Source organism: Mobula birostris, chromosome 15 (assembly GCF_030028105.1).
Source record: "Mobula birostris isolate sMobBir1 chromosome 15, sMobBir1.hap1, whole genome shotgun sequence".
Taxonomy (NCBI): Eukaryota; Metazoa; Chordata; class Chondrichthyes; order Myliobatiformes; family Myliobatidae; genus Mobula; species Mobula birostris.
The window spans coordinates 38,217,934-38,239,864 of NC_092384.1; the positions used below are offsets into that span (position 1 = coordinate 38,217,934).

Genomic DNA, 21,931 nt, shown 5'->3' on the forward strand with positions numbered 1-21,931 from the left:
ATGTTATTTATTTATTTATTATTATGTTTTCTTTTATTTATTATTATTATTTTTTTCTCTTTCTGCTAGATTATGTATTGCATTGACCTGCTGCTGCGAAGGTAACAAATTTCACATCACATTCTGGTGATAATAAACCTGATTCCGATTCTGAATCTAGATGCTAACTTTCAGACCTATATGTGCAAGAATACATAGGAGGGAGGGACTGCAGATGCTGAAATCTTGAGCAACACCCAAAATGCTGTTGAAACTCAGTGAATCGGGCAGCAGTTAGCGAGAGAAATGGACAGTAGATGTTTTGGGTCAAGGCCCTTCTTCAGGACTGGAAAGAAAAGGGAGGAAGCTGGTAAAAAAGGATGGGAAAGGGATGAAGAAAAAGCTGGCAAGTGATAGGTGTATCCAGGTGATGGGGGCAAATAGGCAGTTGGGGGTCAGGGAGTGTGAATGATGTAAAAAGTTTGGAGGTGATAGGTGGAGTGACAAAGGGCACAAGAGATGGAAACTGATCGGAGAGGGCAGTGGACCAAGGAAAAATTGGAAGGAGGTAAGGAGAACTGGAGGGAGTACTGTGTGGGTGATGGGCAGATCGAAAGGGTGGGGGAGGGGAAAGGGAAAGGTCAGTGGAATAAGGGAAAACAAAGGGGGGAGGGTGATGGGAATGGTTACCAGAAGTTGGAGAAATCTTCGTTTGTGAATCTCCCATTGGATTCCATCTTCTTTATCCCTTTGTCACTTTCACCTATCACCTCTGAGCTTCTTGATTCATACCCAAGCCCTCCTTCCCCACCTGCCTATTATCCCACTCTCACCTGGATCCTCATATCATCCGCCAGGTCTCACTCCTCACTGCCCCCCGACTCTTTTGTGCCGGCTACCTCGCCTCTCTCTTTCCAGTTCTGAAGAACTCCAAATGTTGACTGTTCATTTTGCACTGTAGATGCTGACTGATCCACTGATTTCCTCCAGCATTTTGTCTGTTGCTATCTGTATGGATAATCAGGTTCCTTTGAACATAAGCATTCCCCAAGTAGCTCACCAGTTTTGTCTAATTGATGGGCTCTGGCCATGTTCCGTGTGAAAGTGACTAACATAATTCTTCTTTTGAAAACATAGCTTTGGGCTTCTAGGTGTCAAACGTAATGGTTTGGAGCATGTTATTGTTATTGCACTGCAGATCACAGGAAAATTTCTGTTTAACGTCAGAGTCCGTAATCATGGTGAGAATTGTCCAATCAAAATATTAAATGGCTGTAAGCTAATCTCAGAGCACATATTTACTTATTTAGTGATACAGTGCAGAGTAGCCCCTTCCAACCTTTCGAGCCACATTACCCCAGCAAGCTCGATTAACCCTAAGCCAATCACAGAACAATTCACAATTACCAATTAGCCTACCCGGAACGCCGTTGGACTGTGGGAGGAAACTGGAGTGCCTGGGCATTCCTTACCGAACTGAACTCTGTACTCCCGAACACCCCGATCTGTAACAGCATTGTTCTAACCACTACGCCACCCAGGCAGTTGGTATTTAACATACCAAGAGACTGAAAGCATCATTATCTCACCCCTTATTTTAATGTGCTCTGCTGTAACCACTTGTAAGTCAGACTGGACCCGTGTCAAATCCATTCCTGGAATAAACACGCTGTGGTACTTCAGCGAAGGGACAGGCAGACGTGCTGAAGCTTTCTCCCCGTCACACCTTGGACCTTACAGAGGGACTCTTCACTCTCTCTCCTACCAACCCCTCACACCTTCCACTGATCCCAATTCAATCAGAATCTTTTAGTTTCCCCAGAGACGGCAGGTGCTTGAATCTGCAGAAACAGACAATCTGCTGGAGGAGCTCAGGCAGAGAGTTGGGGCCATGGAAGGAACACTCTGATGCAGGGTTTCGATCCAGGCACCTGTGCTCCCTGTCCACCAGAAAAAGCGGGATCTCCCGGTGGCCACTCGTTTCAATTCTACTTCCCATTCCCATAGCCTCCTCTACAGCTGCGATGAGGCCACACTCGGGTTGGAGGAGCGATATCTTATATTCCGTCTGGGTAGCCTCCAACCTGATGGCATGAGCATCGATTTCTTAATTTCCACTTATTACACACCCCTCTTCACCATTCCCATTCCTGTTTCCCTCTCTCACCTCATCTCCTTACCTGGCCATTACCTCCCTCTGGTGCTCCTCCCCTTCCCTTTCTTCCATAGCCTTCTATCCTCTCCTGTCAGATTCCCCCTTCACCAGTACTGATCTCTTTCACCTGTCAGCTTCCCAGCTCGTCACTTCACCCCTGCCCCCTCCCGGTTTCACCTATCACCTTCCACCTTGTACTTCTTCCCCCCCACCACCACCTTCTTGCTTTAAATTATCTTTTTTCTCGGTCCTGACAAAGAGCCCCAGCCGGAAATGTCGACTGTTTACTCTTTCCCAGAGATGCTGCCTGATCTCGGAGTGCCCCCAGCATTTTGTGTGTGTTGCTGGGATTCCCGGCATCGGCAGAATTTCACATGTTTGTGCCAGAGGAAGAGGTATGGCATGGACAGTTGTAATATTTAAGAGACATTTGGATTGGTACATGGAGGGACTTTGAGTGTTACAGGCTAAACTTGGCCAACTGGGACTAACCAGGAGGACACTGTGGTCTGGATGGTCAGTTGGGTCAAAGGGCTCGTTCCTGGGCTGTTCTACTCTATGATAGTATTGTGGGCCGAAGGGCCTGTTCCTGTGCTTGTACCTGTCCTTTGTTCTAAGTTGCTACATCTACTCACTACACTAACGCTACGCCTGGTTCTGCGGCCAATTTTTGCTGCCTAAACTTCTTGCCACGATAGCATCCCTAAGGCCTTCATTCCTGTTGGTTCCCTTCATGACATCCCCGGATCCCCTTCACCCCACTCTCAAACTCGGTATGATTCCCCTTTCCCTCACCACTTCCTTCCATCATCGGGCAGCCAGGGCGGACGCTTGTGTGATCTGGGAACGGACTGCAGTGGCGAGTTTAAAGCGTGCATCGGCAATGCAAAACGGGATCTGCCGGATGTCCTGCGAGATTTTTGATTGCGTTAACATCATGGACCGAGACAAAGTGGCCAAACATGAACCCTGTTTCTCTGTCCACGTATGGTTTCTGACCTGCTGAGTTTTCCCAGCATTATGTTTTATTTTCTTAGTTACTGTTTTGTTTACTTAATGCCGTTGCCCCGCATTTGAAAACCACCCAGCAAAAGTAATAGGAACTCCGTGGACTCAGTTTACCACCTGAGCACGGTTACTTGTGTTGCATTCTGACATTTGCTGGTGTGCGTGTGGTTTTCTCGTTGCTTTCTGTGTTCGGGCAGCGAGAGTCGGGTGGAGCGCAGGCAGTTCGTGCTGGAGCAGGCTGCTGCACGCCTTCCATTGCACGTACGGGGCTGCACGTCTTTCCGTGCCGAAAGGCTGCAACTCTGCTCGCTTCTCGCCGGCTCGCCCGCAGCATTATCCCGGCGCCGGCTTTGTATACAGCTGCTGCTAAGGGCGTGGGCTCTGTCCTCTCGTTGCTGCGGGCTTTCTCACACCGAGCCCCGGGCTTCCCCTGCGCCAGCTGGGTCCCGGCTCCAGGCTATCAGATCCCCGGGAGCCCGAGCTTGAGCTGCCGGCTTTTTCTCTTCTGCGGGGCGCGGGCGATGGCGGCCGCATTGCTGTCGGAGACGGAGATCGAGCAGCAGTCCATGGCCGAGGAGGACCCGAACGGCAACGAGCACGGCGCCGGGGCCAGGAGCAGCACGGTGCCGCGCTGGGGACCGCAGCACGCTGGCGCCAGGGAGCTGGCTCAGCTCTACTCGCCGGGTAAGCCATGCCAAGGTGCCAGCGGACAGTCTGGGCACAATCTAATTATAGCTGAGTGAACCACCCGCCTCGGTACCACTGACATCTCTGTTTGCACTGCCAGGCGGAGCAGGGAAGGCCAGGGGAATTACAACAACGCAGAGACATTACAGTAACATTACTCTGAGGTTTATACCATAGGACGGGGCCATTTGTCTCTCCGTGTCAAAATTCATCCCAATGACCCTGTTTTTCCCCGCAGGTAATGTTCCCTGCGTCAAACATTTTGTCAAACTTTCCCTGAAAAGTTAAACTAGTCTGTCCCTCAACCACTTATTGCTGGAAGGCATCTATACACCAACTGTGTATGGAGTTTAGCACTCTGGTTTGTCTTCATTGCATGATCTCTCTGGATGCACGCAAACAAAAGCTTTTTACTGTATTTTTGGTACATACATCAATTATAAACCAACAGAGCACTGGACATTACAGCATAGTACAAGCCATTCGGCCCACAATGTTGTGCTGGTCTTTTAACCTACTCTAAAATCAATCTAACATTTCCCTCCAACATAGCCCTCCATTTTGTATCAACCAAGAGTTTGTTAAGGGAACTGTACCTGCCTCTGCCACCACCCCTGGCAGGCAGTCCGTGCGCCCGCCACTCGCTGTGTAAAGAACTTACCTCCGACATCCCCGCTGTATTTTCCTCCAATCACCTTAAAATTATGCCCCTTTGTGTTAGCCACTTCTGCCCTGGGAGTGTCATTTCCATAATTGCAATGCTGGGATGTGGGAACCTGATGGTTCAGTTACCCCTATCGATAGCCTGGGGAGACACAATGCAGTGGGCATGCTGGTGTATCAACGTTGTCACATTGCCTCTGAATATGCTGCTTCTAACAAAAAAATTACTTGACAGTACTCAACAGGGCTGGCATCTTCCTTGGAAACTAAACTAAAGTTAATGTTTATTTCCTGGTTTGGTTTCAGAATTGCAATAGCTGTTTTTTTTTCGCTTTATATTCACTATTCCCAACTGCAAGCCGTGTACACATAATCCAGGCAGACACACAGGAGCACTACTAAGTGAGTACTGCTGTGTTAAGGAGGTCCATTTGTCAAGCCAGGTCCTAAAGTGAGGCCTGTCTGCTGTCTCAGCTCTGTCCTGTGCTGCTCTTTCAAAGAAGAGTGGGGGTGCTGTTGGGAATCTGGGCCGATACTTATCAGCAAACACCTCCAAAGCAAATCACTTAATGATTATCACAGAGTAGTTTGCAGGCTAAATGCAAACTAGAAGAACAGCACTCCTATTCTGCTTGGGTAGCCTACAACCCAAATGCATGAAAGTTGGGAGTTCTCTAGTTTCAGGTAACTTGATCCTCCTTTGTCCCTTTCCCTTTCTGTCCTCCCATTCCCCCATTTACCCAGTCCTTGAATACCCAGCTGCATTCCCTTCTTCCACCTACTCCACCTGCCCATCACCCTCACACTCCTCTTACTTGGGTACTCACCAAGCCCATTCCCATCTGACCACCATCCTGTCTCACCAGGTTTCATCATTATGCAGCCCTTCACTCTCTCAACCGATCACCTCCCAGTCTCTGTTGCTGTTTCCACCCTTCCCTCCCCAACCTGACCATGTGTCAGTCACCCCTCCTGGTCTCAATCCACCGATGACATATCAGCCCTTTATGGCATATCACCCTTCCCCTTCACCTCTTTACGCTGCCTGTCTTCCCACTGTTCTTTTTGTCCTGATGAAGGGTTTTGACCGACAGTTTCCCTTCACAGATGAGCTGTTGAGTGCCTGCAGAAGCTCTAGGTTCCAGCATCTGCAGTTTGTAGATGTTTGATGCATAAAAATGGTAGTTTCCGGCAATCCTTTTCAAAAGTACTTTTCATGTGAAGTTTCTTGGTATACTGTGTAATTTCATTTACAAGTTCTCATTGCCATTAAAGAACCTTAATTTTTTCACCATGAGTAGTATTTGTCTTGATCTAAATTTAGATACAACATTTAAACAAAGCTGTTTGAATTCTAGGCTCTTTAATTAAAGTTTGCAGCTCCTATTTAACTTTGCAGTCAAAGTTGTGATCATTGCTTTAGGGTTTTCAAAAATATCCTCTGACAAGATTATATAGAGAAGCATAGAGACACTGTCTTTGGTATTTAGCTTTGATTACTAACCTAAAACCTTGAATATTTCATTCATATACAACATAGCTGCTTTTTAGAGCAGTTCATGGTTGATCCCACTAGAGGATCAGCTATTCTTGATTGGGTGTTGTGCAATGAACCAGAATTGATTAGAGAGCTGAAGGTAAAAGAACCCTTAGAGGCAAGTAGTCATAATATGATCAAATTCACCCTGAACTTTGAGAAGGAGAAGCTAAAGTCAGATGTATCAGTATTACAGTGGAGTAAAGGGAAGTACAGAGGCATGACAGAGGAGTTGGCCAGAATTGTTTGGAAAAGAACACTGGCAGGGATGATGGCAGAGCTGCAATGGCTGGTATTTCTGGAAGCAATTGGGAAGGAACAGGATATAGACATCCTGAGGAAGCAGTATTCTAAAGGAAAGATGACACAACTGTGGCTGACAAGAGAAGGAAAAGCCAACATAAAAGCCAAAGAGAGGGCATATAATAGAGCAAAAACTTAGTGAGAAGTTAGAGGATTGGGAAGCTTTCAAAAACCAACAGAAGGCAACTAAAAAATCATTGAGAAGGTAAAGATAGACTATGAAAGTAAGCTAGCCAATAATATTAAAGAGAATACCAAAAGTTTCTTCAGCGACGTAAAGTGTAAAAGACGGGAGAGTGGATATCGGATCTCTCGAAAATGACACTGGAGAGGTAGTAATGGGGGACAACAAAGTAGTGGATGAACTGAATAAGCATTTTGCATCAGTCTTCACTGTGGAAGACAGTAGCAGTATAGTGGAAGTTTCAGGTGTCAGGGGTCATGAAGTATGTGATGTTACCATAACTAGAGAGAAAGTTCTTTGGAAACTGAAAGGGCTGAAGGTAGGTAAGTCACCTGGACCAGATGGAGTATCCTCCAGAATTCTGAAAGAGGTGGCTGAAGAGATCATGGAGGCGTTAGTAATAATCTTTCAAGAATCACTAGACTCTGGTATGGTTCCAGAACAGTGGAGAAATGCATATGTCACTCCACTCTTCAAGAAGGGAGAGAGGCAGAAGAAAGGGAACTATAGGCCAGCTAGTCTGACCTCAATGGTTGGGAAGATGTTGGAGTGGATTATTAAGGATGATTTCTCAGTGCACTTGGAGGCACATGATAAAGTAGGCTTTTGTCAGCATGGTTTCCTCAAGGGAAAATCTTGCCTGACAAATCTGTTGGAATTCTTTGAAGAAGTAACAAGCAGGATAGGCAAAGGAGAATTGGTTGACATCGTGTACTTGGATTTTCAGAAGGCTTTTGACAAAGTGTCACACATGAGGCTGCTTAACAAGCTCTGAGCCCATGGTATTACGGGAAAGATTCTAGCATGGACAAAGCAGTGGCTGATTGGCAGGAGGCAAAGAGTGGGAATAAAGGGAGCGTTTTCTAACTGGCTGGGAGATTGGGGCTGAGAGGAAAATTGGTTCAGCCATGATGAAGTGGTAGAGCAGACTTGGGCCAAATGGCCGAGTTTTGCTCCTATATTTTATGGTATATATAAGAACACTGTTACTTTTATGAACATTGAGTAATGTATAAATAATTATATTAGAAAGCCGGTTTTGGTAATATCTCACAATCTAGCAATATAAATGTTGACTTAAATACATAATTTCTATACAGCAAACATTTCCACTCTGCAAAGTAATATTGGCTTGTGTGATGTAGGTTAAATGATAAATAAATCTAGCTGGGATACGGGGAAGAAACAGGACATTTTGCATCTTATGAGCTGGCAGTCATTCATTTGAAGGTTGGAACCTCCAACAGGACAGTTCACTTTGTGATAGAATACAGAACGAAGTGTACAGTGCAGTACAGCCTCTTTGGACTTCTGTGTTCTTTATAAGGCGTGTTCTCTAATCCAGGCAGCATCCTGGTAAATCTTCTCTGCACCCACTCTCAGGCTACCATAACCTTCCTATGACGGGGCAAAAAAGAACTGAAAACAATATTCCAAGTGTGGCTTAACCAGAGTTTATAGAGCTGCAACGTTACCTTCCTGCTCCTGAACTCAACTCCCAACTAATGAGGGCCAACAGACCATATATCTTCTTAACCACTCTATCAAGTTGTGTGCCCACTTTGAGGAATTCTGTGGATGTGGACCCCAAGATCCCCGTTTCTCCCCACCGCTAAGAATCCTACCATTAATCCTGTACCCTGTCTTCAAGTTTGACCTTCCAAAGTATATCACTCCGCTCTTTCCCAGATTAAACTCCATCTGCTACTTCTTAGGCCAGCTCTGCATCCTATCCATGCATCCTGATGTAAACCTTGACAACTATCTACACTGCCAACAACTCCACCAATCTTTGCGTCACCTGCAAGCTTAGTAACCCACCCTTTCACTTTCTCATCCAAGTCATTTATAAAAATCACAAAGCGCAGGGGTCTCAGAACAGATCCCTGTGGAACACCATTGGTCACTTTGCTCCAGGCAGAAAACATTCTATCTACTACCACCCTTTGCCTTCTGTGGGCAAGCCAACTTTCAGTGTCTGCCCAAGTTATGTGCTTAACACTGAAATGGGATTTGAACCTAAACAACTCTTGTTCGTGCTATGTTTCTCCACCTGTCACCTTTCCTTAGTATCTGAAATTCATTCATTCCATTCGCGTAATGTTTGGCTTGCACTCCTTCCACAGATGCCGGAGCGCGGCGACTCTGTGAGCTGCTCTCTGCAGATTTACCAATTTATCGGTGGTGGGAAGTGGATTAGAGTGTTTTTATTATGTAATGTGATCCTCTCGTGTGAAAGTGGAAAAAGCACCGACCCAAGTCTCCACAGAAAATAACAATAAATTTAGTTGTTTATACAAATGTTCCTAATAACTGATTAGTAGAGGTAAGACTTGGAGTCATTCATGCTTTATGAAGTCAGTACTGCAGCTAAGCCGTTTTCCTGAATTGAAGATGCAGTTTATTCCCTCATTGTGGCCCATTGCCAGTTGTGACATCCCTAAATTGGCATATCAAATATTCCTGGCATTCAAATGTGACTGAATATCCAATATGGCACAGAGTTATTAGATTTGACTTTGACTGTACATTTTAATGAGAGCTGCAAACCTTATTTAATTAAAGAGCCTAAAATTAAAATGGTTTCACTTAAATTCATTGTCTAAATTTAGTGCTAGACAAATACTACTTGTAATGAATAAATTAGGGCTCTTCATCAGGAATAAGAATTGTTTTGCCTTTTAAATAAAATTAGATCCGTGGTATTTTAAATAGAGTTGGAGATGACACTACCTAATTACAGGGTTAGTAATTTATTGTTCATTGTATAACTGAGGTCACAGGGTTCAGGTTTAATCAGTGGTGAATCAGATGATTTCTGTTGGATGACGATTGGGGCCAATAATTGGCCTCAGCATCCTTCAGTTAAAGGGAGGGAAACCTCCAGAAGGTTCTTGGTGATGATTGTGATTCTCTACCTCCTGTCAGTAGAATCGATGTCAAGAAAGAAAGGATCAGGTATGCAGCGATAACTCTTAAGGTTGAATAACTTCTGTGGAACAATTGCTTATCAAGTTTTCTAATAGTAGCTGTGTGGTCAACTGGGAGAAGCAAAGGCATGTCTTAAAGAAACAGGTGAATTTAGGGGAAATATTATTTGGGAAATCAGCTGCAGACCCTGAAGATGATCAAATTGAGATCCAGTAGCAATGCGTTACATCATCCACCATCTCACCTTTCATACACTGTGGTTATCAGTCACAGCAATCAACTGAATATGTGTAGAGTCCAAACAAACTGCAGGAACTGGCAACTTCTTCAAATGGTTCACTACCTTTTACAAAAGGAAGCAGTTGCTGCCTAATCTATTGCTGTGTTTACAGTTTATGTGTATTGCCAGCACTCTCAACAAGTTTTGCCTTCTCTGTTTAATTCAGGTCATCTTTCAACATAATTACAGTCTAATTTGTTCATCATTTTCAACACTTAAGTTACTTCTAAATCTATGCTATTCCAGAGCAAGTCATTTCAGCCTTTGATGTCTATTCGATTGTTCTCATGGAGAATTTTACCAGGGTCTTCATTTTGCCCTGCGTGAGGGGAGCAAAGCCGAACACAGTACTTCTAATAAGGCTGTGCTGGGGGTATGGGCATGATTGGCATAAAAATACACTTAGCTCTGGTAATTCTCCCAGCCTGTGATGTGGGGACTGTGGGACGGATTCTTCCTGTTGAGGTTCTCTATGAAGAAAGAACCTTTGCTTAGAGGAGAAAGCTATAACAAGCCTGCCCTTAGAGGGTATTAGACAGCTGGCTAATTCACAGAGAAGTGACAAACTATCAAACCTTTTACAAACACTGATGCACGAGACGTTCCAGAATATTCAGAAGCTTAGGTGTTAAAGGAAAGCAGAACTTACAGTGGTGCTCTAAAGTCTGTGCACTCTGTAGAATTTTCTGCATAAATATGACCTACGGTGTGATCAGATCTTCACGTAAGTCCTAGAACTAGATGAAAAGAGCCCAATTAAGTAAATAACACAAAAAAAACATGTTCGTTTACCTATTGAGAAAAATGAAACAATATTACATGTATTTGTTGGAAAAAGAATGTGAACCTCTGGGGTAATGCCTTCGACAAAAGCAACTTGGAGTCAAGTGTTCCAATCAATGAGATGAGATTGGAGTTGTGGGTTGTAGAGGTGCCCTGACCTATATATAAAAAAGAAAGACAAAAAGTCAGGTTACTGATAGAGCCTGCTCTTCTCAAGGAAGATCTGTTTATGTGCACCATGACTCGATCAAAACAACTTTCAGAGGACCTTAGAAGAAGAATTGTAGAGATGCACGAGACTGGAAAAGGCTACAAAAACGTCTCTACAGACCCGAGTGTTCATGCAGCAAGAGAGATTGTCTGCAAATGGAGAAAATTCAGTACTGTTACTATTTACCCTAGGAGTGGGCATTCTGCAAAGATCACACCAAGAGCACAACATGCAATGCTGAAGGAGGTGAAGAAGAACCCAAGGGTAACAGCAGAAGACCTGCAGAAATTACTAGAACTTGCTAAAGTCTCTGTTCATGTGTCCTTAAGGCATCTGTTAGTCTTGCGAGACCATGGATCTGCACCTGGAAAGTCTTCACTCTCCAGGGCACAGGCCTGGGCAGGGTTGTATGGAAGACTGGCAGTTACCCATGCTGCAAGTCTCCCCTCTCCACAACACCAAGGGAAGGGCATTAGGACCCATACAGCTTGGCACCAGTGTCATCGCAGAGCAATGTGTGACGACACGTCGCCTCAGCTAGGGCTCGAACTCACGACCTTCATGTCGCTAGTCCAATGCCTTAGCCACTTGGCCACGTGCCCACATTCATGTGCCCACTAAACAAAAAAACACCAAACAAGAATGGTGTTCATGGAAGGACACTACGGAGGAAATCACTGCTCTCCAAAAAGAGCATTGCTGCATGACTCAAGTTTTTAAAGGACGACGTGGATATTGTACATGACTTCTGGGACAATGTTCTGGGGACAGATGAGTCTATAAAGTTGAACTTTTTGGCAGAAATGCACGTTGCTATGTTTGGAGGAAAAAGGGCAGTGCACACCGACACCAAAACCTCATCCCAACTATGAAGCATGGTGGAAGGAGCATCAGGGTTTGGGGCTGCTTTGCTGCCTCAGGAACTGGACAGCTTGCAGTCATTGAGGGAATAATGAATTCAAAATTGTATGAAGATGTTTTACAGGAGAATGTCAGGGTAATAGTCTGTCACCTGAAACTTAATAGAAGTTGGATAACGCAACAAGACAATGATCCAAAAAACAAGAATAAATCAACAGCAGAATAGTTTAAAAAGAAGAACATTTGCTTTGGAATTGCGGAGTCGAAGTCCTGCCCTTCATCCTATAGAAATGTTGTGGAAGAACCTGAAGCAAGCAGTTCATGCGAGGAAGCCCACCAACATCCCAGAGCTGAAGCAGTTTTGTAAGGAGGAATGGCCTAAAATTCCTCCAAGCCAACATGCAGGACTGACCTACAGTTACCAGAAACACTTGTTTGAAGTTATTGCTCTACTGGGGGGGGGGGGGGGGGGTCATGCCAGTTACTGAAAACAAAGTTCAAGTACTTCTTTAAATTGGGTTCTCTTTATCTAGTTTTAGGTCTTACATGATGATCTGATCAGATTTTGGGTTATATTTATGCAGAAATAGAGAAAATTCTACAGGGTTCACAACCTTTCTAGCACACTGTAAGTGTATTTAACAACATAAAATCTATTAAATGGCCTAGTACAATGTAAGTATGACACAATCTGAACTTTGGGAGTCTCAGTAACATCCAGGCCTAGCCTGATAGGTGGCAAGAAATAGCCTGCCACAGAAAGGTTGGGCAATGGCCGTTTATAACAAGAGAGAATCTAACCACACTCAGTACCTTCACCATTTATATTCTGGATGACATCATTGATAAGAAGGCAAGATGGGGGCTATATTTTATTAGGAGTTTGAAGAGATTTGGCCCCTTAACCCCATGAAAGCTTCTATAGATGTACAGTACCATGGAGAGCATTCTGACAGGCTGCATCGCTCCCTGGTATGGGGTTGTGGGGGCTACTGCACAGGACCGAAAGAAGCTGCAGAAAGTTGTAAAATTAGTCAGCTCCATCGTAGGTACGAGCTGCCGTAGTATCCAAGGTATCTTCAAGGAGCAGTGCCTCAGAAAGGCGATGTCCATTATTAAGGACTCCCATCACCCAGGGCATACCCTTTTCTCACTGTTACCGTCAGGAAGGAGGTGCAGAAGCCTGAAGGCACGCACGCAGTGATTTCAAGAACAACTTCTTCCCTCTGCCATCCGATTCCTAAATGGACATTGAACCCCTGAATACTACCTCAGTTTTGTTTATATACACGTTACTTCTGTTTTTGCGCTCCTTGGCATTAAAAAGTGAAATTAAAAAAGTGGTTGTAGATATACTTGTCCAACTGTGGAATAAGGGAGAGGTGGGATGGTGAGCCATGGTGTAGAGCTGCATATACAGTAGCTCTGGTCATTATATGACCCAAAGTTTGTGAAAACCTACTAATTTTGGGACTGGTATACAAGTCACCCTTGCCCTTAATTCAGTCCACTTCACTGAAGTTCTGTGAATAGCAAGAGTTTTTGCAGATGCAGAAGTCACACAACGTCAGTTTCACTGTGCATGTTGGATTTGTAAAACTCAGTTCATATCAACTCACTGCAGCAGGTCACACTTCAACTATTGTTTCTACTTTGTTCATGGGATCTTTTCAGTGGCACAGCTGTCTTCTCCAAACTTTTATGAAATGCTTCTCCCATGCTGTTCAAGAAATTAAGGCAGTTCCTCTGAAATTGTCTGCCTCTGAGTCTGAAATTGCCAATTTGCTGTCAGACTAATGCTTCTGTATTCTCTGGGACAGCTCACTTTGGTACAATCCCCTGAGCGTCTGATTACCTCACCATCTCATCTGCTCACTATCATATCTGGCTCCACTCATCTCCTGCCAGCCCCTCCCCAAGCTGGTTCCATTTACCTGTCACCCCTCCCCAAAATCAGAACCAGGTTTAACATCACTGGCATATGTCATGAAATTTGTTTCATGGCAGCAGTATTGTGAATACATAATAATAAAACTATAAATTAGAGTAAGGAATTTTGTTCCTTAAAATGTTGAGTGTGTGTCTTCACGCTCTTGTACCTCCTCGTAGGTGGTAACAGTGTGATGACGGCTTGCCCTGGGTGATAGGGATCTTTAATGATGGGTGCCACCTTTTTGAGGGAACACTTTTTGAATATATCCTGGATGCTGGGAAGACTAGTGCCCATCTCGGAGCTGGCTGAGTTTACAACTTCCTGCAGCTTTTTCTGATCCTGTGCGGTGGCCCGTCCATACCAGATGGTGATGCAACCAGTTGGAATGCTGTGTGTGGTACATCTGCCTATCCCCTTCCAGCCTTTATTCTTACCCTGCCTCGTTCTGCTACACTGGAGGTTAACCTGGGAGTTCACGGATGCTCGGTTAATGATAGGGGTTCATGACATCAAAAAGGTTGGGACCCCGGTACAAAACACTGGCAATTTTTACTGTCCTCTCTCAGTGCTGATGCAGGATCTCCACCCAAAATGCCACTTTTCTCCTTTTTGCCTCCACAGAAGCTTCTTGACCAACTGAGTTTTTCCAGCATTGTGTTTTTTTTTTGTGAACATTATCCACTGCTCCAAGTCTGTTTCAATTTCATGCTTGGCCATTCAGTGTTTCTGTTCTCAATACTTTCAGTCTGAGTAGTTCATGCCACTTTGATGCATATCTACTTCACCCGCTGACCTGCAGTGATGTGTACACATGCTTAGCCTTTACTGTTGCTCCGACCTCCACAATTCACTCTGTTCTTAATGGCTTCGAAGTTGTATCTTACGTGATTATTCACTTCATTGCATACTTATGAATGTACCATGTTACTATTTATTGCTGTGCTTCGTTACCACATCTCTGGGCCACGTGAGTTTTCTTGTTACATAACCACATACTTCATCCAAGCCATCATCTTCTTTCAAAGGAGCTCTCAAGCTTGCTTGCTTATTTGCTTTACGTCCCGAGTGTCACGTTGCCAGTCAAAAGGACTGCTGTCTAATTGTATGTGAATTACTGCATCGCTACCTGTGCCTTGATCAGTGTACCCGACCTTGTGGAGAGAGCTACTTGTACTCATGGCACTGTCGTACCACTTTGCAGTTTCTCTCATTGTTGCTGGTAGTTACCTAGTAATTATTGATCTGCCATTTTCTCCAGTTGCACCCTGTTTGTTTCTACCTGCTGCCTGATAAACCTTTCTCTCCTCCTATCTCCAGTGGCTCAGGTGGGGCCACTGCACCCAGAAGTGTGTGGGATCCCTCGACTGCACCCCTGAGCGATCATCATTTCAAAGATACTGTCATTCAATTGGACAGACTCAATCCATTTTATGTTCTTGAGGCAACTGGACACCTCCGTCTCTCCTAGACGCTCAGCGTTTTACTTCCCATGTAACTCAGAGGTCCCTCTGTTGCTAAAGAGCCCAACGTAATTCTTCTCTGCCTTATTCTGGCCTGTGATGGATTGTTTTAGCATAGTATCCATGTACAATGTATGTTGCTTTACGATTGGTGTTAAATATATTGTCCTTATTACAGTGCAGTAGATACCGTGGAGTATTTCTCTTTCCATCTTCTCAACATCTGATTCTTCCATGTGTACGGGTACCCCTTCTGGAATGGGCTCATCAACTTCTGTACCCTGAACCCACTCAAACCATATGGGAGCCGCCATCTTTGGCAACTGTTGCCATTCTCAGGGATTCACCCCCCCCTTACAAAATATAGCCCATTCTGTGATATCTGTTGTGCTTGCCTTCCTGAGGTGTAGTGCCCCGTGTAGCATCCATGCCAAGACCTCTCACCTTTTGCACTCAGGCGACCTACTGGTTTTTCTCCTGATCCACGTGACTTGGCCAAGTCCTGCCGAAGGGTCTCGGCCCGAAACGTCGACTGTTTATTCTTTTCCACAGATGCTGCCTGGCCTGCTGAGCTGCCCCGGCATTCTGTGTGTGTTGCTCGGCCAGGAGAATGGTATTGCTGCCAGCATCACCTCTTGTTGCCTTTTCCCCTATGTGCTTCTTAGAAGAGTGGCCAGAATGAACCAGCCTCAAGTTTTTAAATGGCATCTCTGTGTTAGTAGCCCTGCTACTTGCAGCCTCAAACGTTAGATTCGCTGTTTTAAATAGTATTGCCTTAAATTTTCTGATCAGTCCAAATGCATAGTAAATGATTCTGCAATGGCCAATCTAAAAAGGCTTGGAGAATCTATTTATTTGTTTGTTTGTTTATTTTATCTATATATTTATTAATTGATTGAGATACAGTGCAGAATAGGCCCTTCCTGCCTTTCAAGCCATGCGATCCAGCAAACCCCCTATTTAAACCTAGCCTAATCGTGGGACAATTTACAATGACTAATTAACCTACCAGCTGTTATGTCTTTGGACTTTGGGAGGAAACTGGAGTACCTGGGGAAACCCATGTGGAGACGGGGAGGACGTACAAACTCCTTACAGGCAGCGGTGGGAATGCACGATCCTTCCTTGTCTTTAGGCTGAGCAGGCATTGCCAGTCATTTCCTCTGGCTGCATGTGTCAGACTTGTAGCTCTTTTAAAATCTCCAGTGACACAGAGGACTGAGTTGCCCCTTTGGCTTTTCAGTGTTTGTGGTGCAAGGATACTCACGAAGCTCTCAAGTGCCTCTGGCCCTGCTACCAGGAACAGTGCCACTGTGTTTCACTAATCTGTGCGTTCCCCCAGGACCTTGATGATATTGTTTGCCTTCATGAACATCAACAGAGAGAGTAGTTAGTATCTATTTCTGTCTCTCAGGTTTCCTGACTCATGTGGCATGTCCACTGTCAGCCAGCAACACTGCTCTACTTGTATACCCTGTCTCAATGTTCTTTGCACCCCAGTTACTCAACCAGTAACATTGCAAAGTCAGTGCCCACTTAGTGACTGAAGTTCCTTTTGTGCTGTTTGTAGAAGCACATAAAGAGAGAGAGAGAAAGAGAAAGAGGGAGAGAGAGAGAGAAACAGAGCAGTCTTTAATTTTTGAGCAGTGGCTTTTAATTAAACTACAGTGTATAAATATGTGAACAACATATGAAAAGTCTCAAATTGTAGTGAAGTCTGGTTCTGAAGCTATGCTCTGGATAATGTACTTTCAAAGATTAACTTCTTCAAGAAAGTGACAGAACAAGCCGATGAAGGTGGAGTGGTGGATGTGTTGTCCGTTTATGGATGTACATAAGGCGTTTAGCAAGGTTCTTCATGGTAGAAAGTCAGGAGGCATGAGATCCCGGAAAACTTGGCTGCAAGGATTCAGAATTGGAGGTTGGCGACTGGTGATGTTCTGCGACCTCTGCTCTTTGAGATTTTTATAAAGGCTTGGATGAGTAAGTGGATGGGCGGCTTAGTAAGTTGGCAGATGACTTGAAGATTGGCAGTGTTGTTGATAGTGTAGAAGTTTGCCGTAAGTTACAGTGGGACGGTCTTTGAATGCAGAGCTGGGCCAGATGGAGTGCAATCCAGGGAAGTGTGAAGTGTTTGGAAGGTTGAACTTGAAGGTGGATTACAGGGTTAATGGCAGGAATATTAGCAGTGTGGGGGAACAGAGGTATCCTGGGGTCCACGTCCATAGAGCGCTCAAAGTTGCCGCACAAGCTGACAGGGTGGTTTAGAAGGTGTATGATCTGTTGGCCTTTATTAGTCAAGTCCAAGTGCCGTGAGGTAGTGTTGAGGCTCAGTTAAACTTCTGTTAGACCACATTGTGTTCTGCTCAAATAATTTTATGAAGGAAGTGGAAGATTTAGAGAGGGTGCAGCGGAGATTTACCGTACCTCTGGATTGGAGAGCATATCTTATGAGGAAAGGCTAAGTGAGCTAGGGCTTTTCCCATTGGAGCGAAGGAGGATGAATGATGACTTGATAGAGGTATATAAGATGATAGTCGTCATAGTCATAATTTATTGATCCTGGGGGAAATTGGTTTTTGTCACAGTTGCACCATAAATAATTAAATAGTAATAAAACCATAAATGGTTAAATAGTAATATGTAAATTATGCCAGGAATTAAGTCCAGGACCAGCCTATTGGCTCAGGGTGTCTGACCCTCCAAGGGAGGAGTTGTAAAGTTTGATGGCCACAGGCAGGAATGACTTCCTATGACGCTCTGTGTTGCATCTCGGTGGAATGAGCCTCTGGCTGAATCTACTCCTGTGCCCACCCAGTACATTATGTAGTGGATGGGAGACATTGTCCAAGATGGCAGACAACTTGGACAGCATCCTCTTTTCAGACACCACTGTCAGAGAGCTCAGTTCCATCCCCACAACATCACTCAGCCTGCTGCCCCAGCACACAACAGCAAACATGATCGCACTGGCCACCACAGACTCTTAGAACATCCTCAGTATTGTCCGGCAGATGTTAAAGGACCTCAGTCTCCTCAGGAAATAGAGACGGCTCTGACCCTTCTTGTAGACAGCCTCAGTGTTCTTTGACCAGTCCAGTTTATTGTCAATTCGTATCCCCAGGTATTTGTAATCCTCCACCATGTCCACACTGACCCCCTGGATGGAAACAGGGGTCGCCGGTACCTTAGCTCTCCTGAGGTCTACCACCAGCTCCTTAGTCTTTTTCACATAAAGCTGCAGATAATTCTGCTCACACCATGGGACAAAGTTTCCTACCATAGCCCTGTACTCAGCCTTATCTCCCTTGCTGATGCATCCAACTATGGCAGAGTCGTCAGAAAACTTCTGAAGATGATAAGACTCTGTGCAGTAGTTGAAGTCCGAGGTGTAAATGGTGAAGAGAAAGGGAGACAAGACAGTCCCCTGTGGAACCCCAGTGCTGCTGATCACTCTGTCGGACACACAGTGTTGCAAGCACATGTACTGTGGTCTGCCAGTCAGGTAATCAAGAATCCATGACACCAGGAAAGCATCCACCTGCATCGCTGTCAGCTTCTCCCCCAGCAGAGCAGGGCGGATGGTGTTGAATGCACTGGAGAAGTCAAAAAACATGACCCTCACAGTGCTCGCTGGCTTGTCCAGGTGGGCGTAGACACGGTTCAGCAGGTAGATGGTGGCATCCTCAACTCCTAGTCGGGGCTGGTCGGCGAACTGGAGGGGAATCTAAGTGTGGCCTGACCATAGGCCGGAGCAGCTCCAGGACAAGTCTCTCCAGGGCCTTCATGATGTGGGAGGTCAATGCCACCTGTCTGTAGTCATTGAGGCCGCTGGGGCATGGTGTCTTCGGCACAGGGACGAGGCAGGACGTCTTCCACAGCACAGGAACCCTTTGGAGCCTCAGGCTCAGGTTGAAGAGGTGTAGATAGAGTGAACAGCCAGTGCTTTTTCCTCAGGGTAGCAAGGGCCAATATGAGAGGACATACTTTTGAGATGTTTGGAGGAATTTATAAGGGGGATGTCAGAGTGAATGGTAGATGCATGAAATAAGCTGCCAGAGATGGTGTTAGAGGCAGATACATTTGGGACATTTAAGATGCTCTTAGGTAGGCACATGGAAGAAAGAAAATTGGTGCACTATGTGGGAGGGAAGGGTTGGATTGATCTTGGAGTAGGTTAACTGGTTAGCAGCACATTGTGTGCTGAAGGGCCTTGTATTGTGTATTGTCCTGTTCTATGTAAACACTTTTGTACTATTGCATAAAGTTCCTTACCTGGCCAACTGGTTTTAATTTTGTGCCATGCATGAAGTATATATTTGGCATGCATTCCAGGCTCGAACAGGGTGTTATATTGCTGATGAAGAATTGTTACTTAGATTAAGAACCAATGATTGTGAAACTGTACACCAACAAGAATTAGCACCTTGCAAAGCAGAGAATAACAAGTGCTTCACAAGAAATGCTCACTTTGAGAAAGTACTGGCACATTTTCAGTCAATCAACAACTGAGTTTACTTTAAGATAAAGCAAATTTGACTTCAGATAGCCCTTCAGCTTGGTGCAGATTTGTTTACATAGATTCAATGCACATAATTTTACTTAGCAGGGTAATAACCTTTACTGAGTATTTGTAAACAGATAAAGTCACTCAATTGGATTTTTTTCCAGTTTAATTCTATACTCAAGGATTCAAACTTAACATTAATTTTCAAATTATACTTTAAAATCAGTGTGTTAAATATGATAGTCAAATAGATACTTCGAAAGGTAATATTTTTCAAGATGTCTAATTTGCTTCAGTGAATGAGTTGCACACAAGCCACAACTTATATGATCTGCTTTTGAATTAGATAATCAACCTTAGCATATGTAGCTTATCATTTTAGTTCCAAAATCTGACTGTAATTTTTAAATTTTTTTTTGTAACAAGGACAGTAAATGGATTGGTTCATTTTTCTCTTCCTGTGGTGACCCATGTTTGCTTTCTATAGAGTGTAAAGAATTCACAGCACAATCAATTACTTTCTATTAAATACTTACAATCGGGTGGGAAAAGGTACTCCCTTCATTGTAGGAGATGTGAAATCTGTCTACAGGCTTGGTTAGCTTGACAAATACAAGAAAATATTGTGAATAAACCCCCAAGAATATTACAGCAGATTCCTGGTACCTTACTCAGTGGAATTTGGATGTCATGGAATACTGGTTAAAGTAAAGATGACAAAATATTTTTGATGTTTAAATGAATTTGACCACATTTATTCCATAGTTTTTAAATTATATGCACTACAAGCAGAATGATTACAGTATTATAATTTCTGCCCTTCAGTAGGCAAAGTAAATTTATTAAAGCAACACAGACAAAACACTGGAGGAACTCAGCAAGCCAGGTAGCATCTATGGAAAAGAGTTCCAGCACCTGCAGATTTTCTCTTGTTTGTAAATGTATTAAACAACTTTTAGTTGAAGCTTTATTGTCATAAAACTGTGGCAGGACTGAGGAGTTGCAACCCAAAAACCATGACTAGGTAATTGGGAACTTTGGATGTTGAGAGATATCGAGGTTTGAATGAAGAGAAATATAGGAGTTATCGGGAACTAGTGATGGGGGAGGCCCGTCAGGACTACAGTGTATGTAGGAAGATGCCTAAAAGGAGATTAGGAGGGAAAAGGGGGATTATTAAATTTTACCGGCAGAAAAATTGATCAGCATGGATATACTCTTAGTGGCTACTTTATTAGGTGCATCTAATCAGCCAATCGTGTGGCAGCAGCAACAGGACAGTTATGGTCATGAAGTTCAGCTGTTGTTCAGGCCACACATCGGAATGGGGATGAAATGTGATTTCAGTGATCGTTGGTGCTAGACAGGGTGATTTGATCTCCTGTGATTTTCACACATAACAGTCTCTAGAATTTACAGAGAATGGAGCGAAAAAAAAACAAATAAAAAAAATCCAGTGAGCAGCAGTTCTGGGGGCAAAAACGCCTTGTTAATGAGAGAGGTGAGAGGAGAATGGCCGGACTAGTTCAAGCTGACAGGAAGACGACAGTAACTCAAATAATCACGCGTTACAACAGTGGTGTGCAGAGGAGCATCTCTGAATACACAACATGTTGTACCTTGAAGTGGATGGGCTACAACAGCAGAAGATCACAAATATACACTCAGTGGCCACTTTATTAAGTATAGGACATACCTAATAAAGTGGCCCCTGAGTGTTTATAGTGGTTGAGTTGCTTGTTTCTACACTAACACGAGGAAATCTGCAGATGCCGGAATTTCAAGCAACACACATGAAAGTTGCTGGTGAACGCAGCAGGCCAGGCAGCATCTGTAAGAAGAGGTACAGTCGATGTTTCAGGCCGAGACCCTTTGTCAGGACTAACTGAAAGAAGAGCTAGTAAGAGATTTGAAAGTGGGGGGAGGGGAGATCCGAAATGATAGGAGAAAATAGGAGGGGGAGGGATGGAGCCAAGAGCTGGACAGGTGATTGGCAAAAGGGATATGAGAGGATCATGGGACAGGGGGCCTAGGGGGAAAGAAAAGGGAGGGGGGAAGCCCAGAGGATGGGCAACAGGGGTATAGTGAGAGGGACGGGGGGAGAAAAAGGAGAGAGAGAAAAAGAATGTGTGTATATAAATAACGGATGGAGTACGAGGGGGAGGTGGGGCATTAGCGGAAGTTTGAGAAGTTAATGTTCATGTCATCAGGTTGGAGGCTACCCAGATGGAGTATAAGGTGTTGTTCCTCCAACCTGAGGAACATATATAACATTAGATTTATCAGAAAAGGTTGTCAGTTTTTCTCACCCCTAGTCCTGATTGTTCAAAACCAACGCACATAGTTCTGTCTTCTTTTGAAATTGTTGGGTGTTTCTTTTCTCAGTGCATCACTGTTTGAGTTCACTACATAGACTAACGAATTTAAAAAGTGTCAGGAAATTTCTTTC

The 21,931-nt window shown here is 44.4% G+C and overlaps 1 protein-coding gene across 2 annotated transcripts in view; it reads left to right on the forward strand.

Annotated features, from left to right (window-relative positions):
* The first annotated feature begins 3,094 nt into the window (after positions 1-3,094).
* LOC140210558 (plasmanylethanolamine desaturase 1) overlaps positions 3,095-21,931 on the forward strand; it is a 170,666-nt gene continuing 151,829 nt past the window's right edge. The window contains exon 1 of one of the 2 annotated variants that reach the window (XM_072279618.1): positions 3,095-3,826. In XM_072279618.1, the coding sequence (XP_072135719.1) occupies positions 3,664-3,826 (163 nt within the window). In that variant the 5' untranslated portion in view covers positions 3,095-3,663. The remainder of the gene's footprint in view (positions 3,827-21,931) is intronic. The other variant, XM_072279617.1, reaches the window with a different exon arrangement.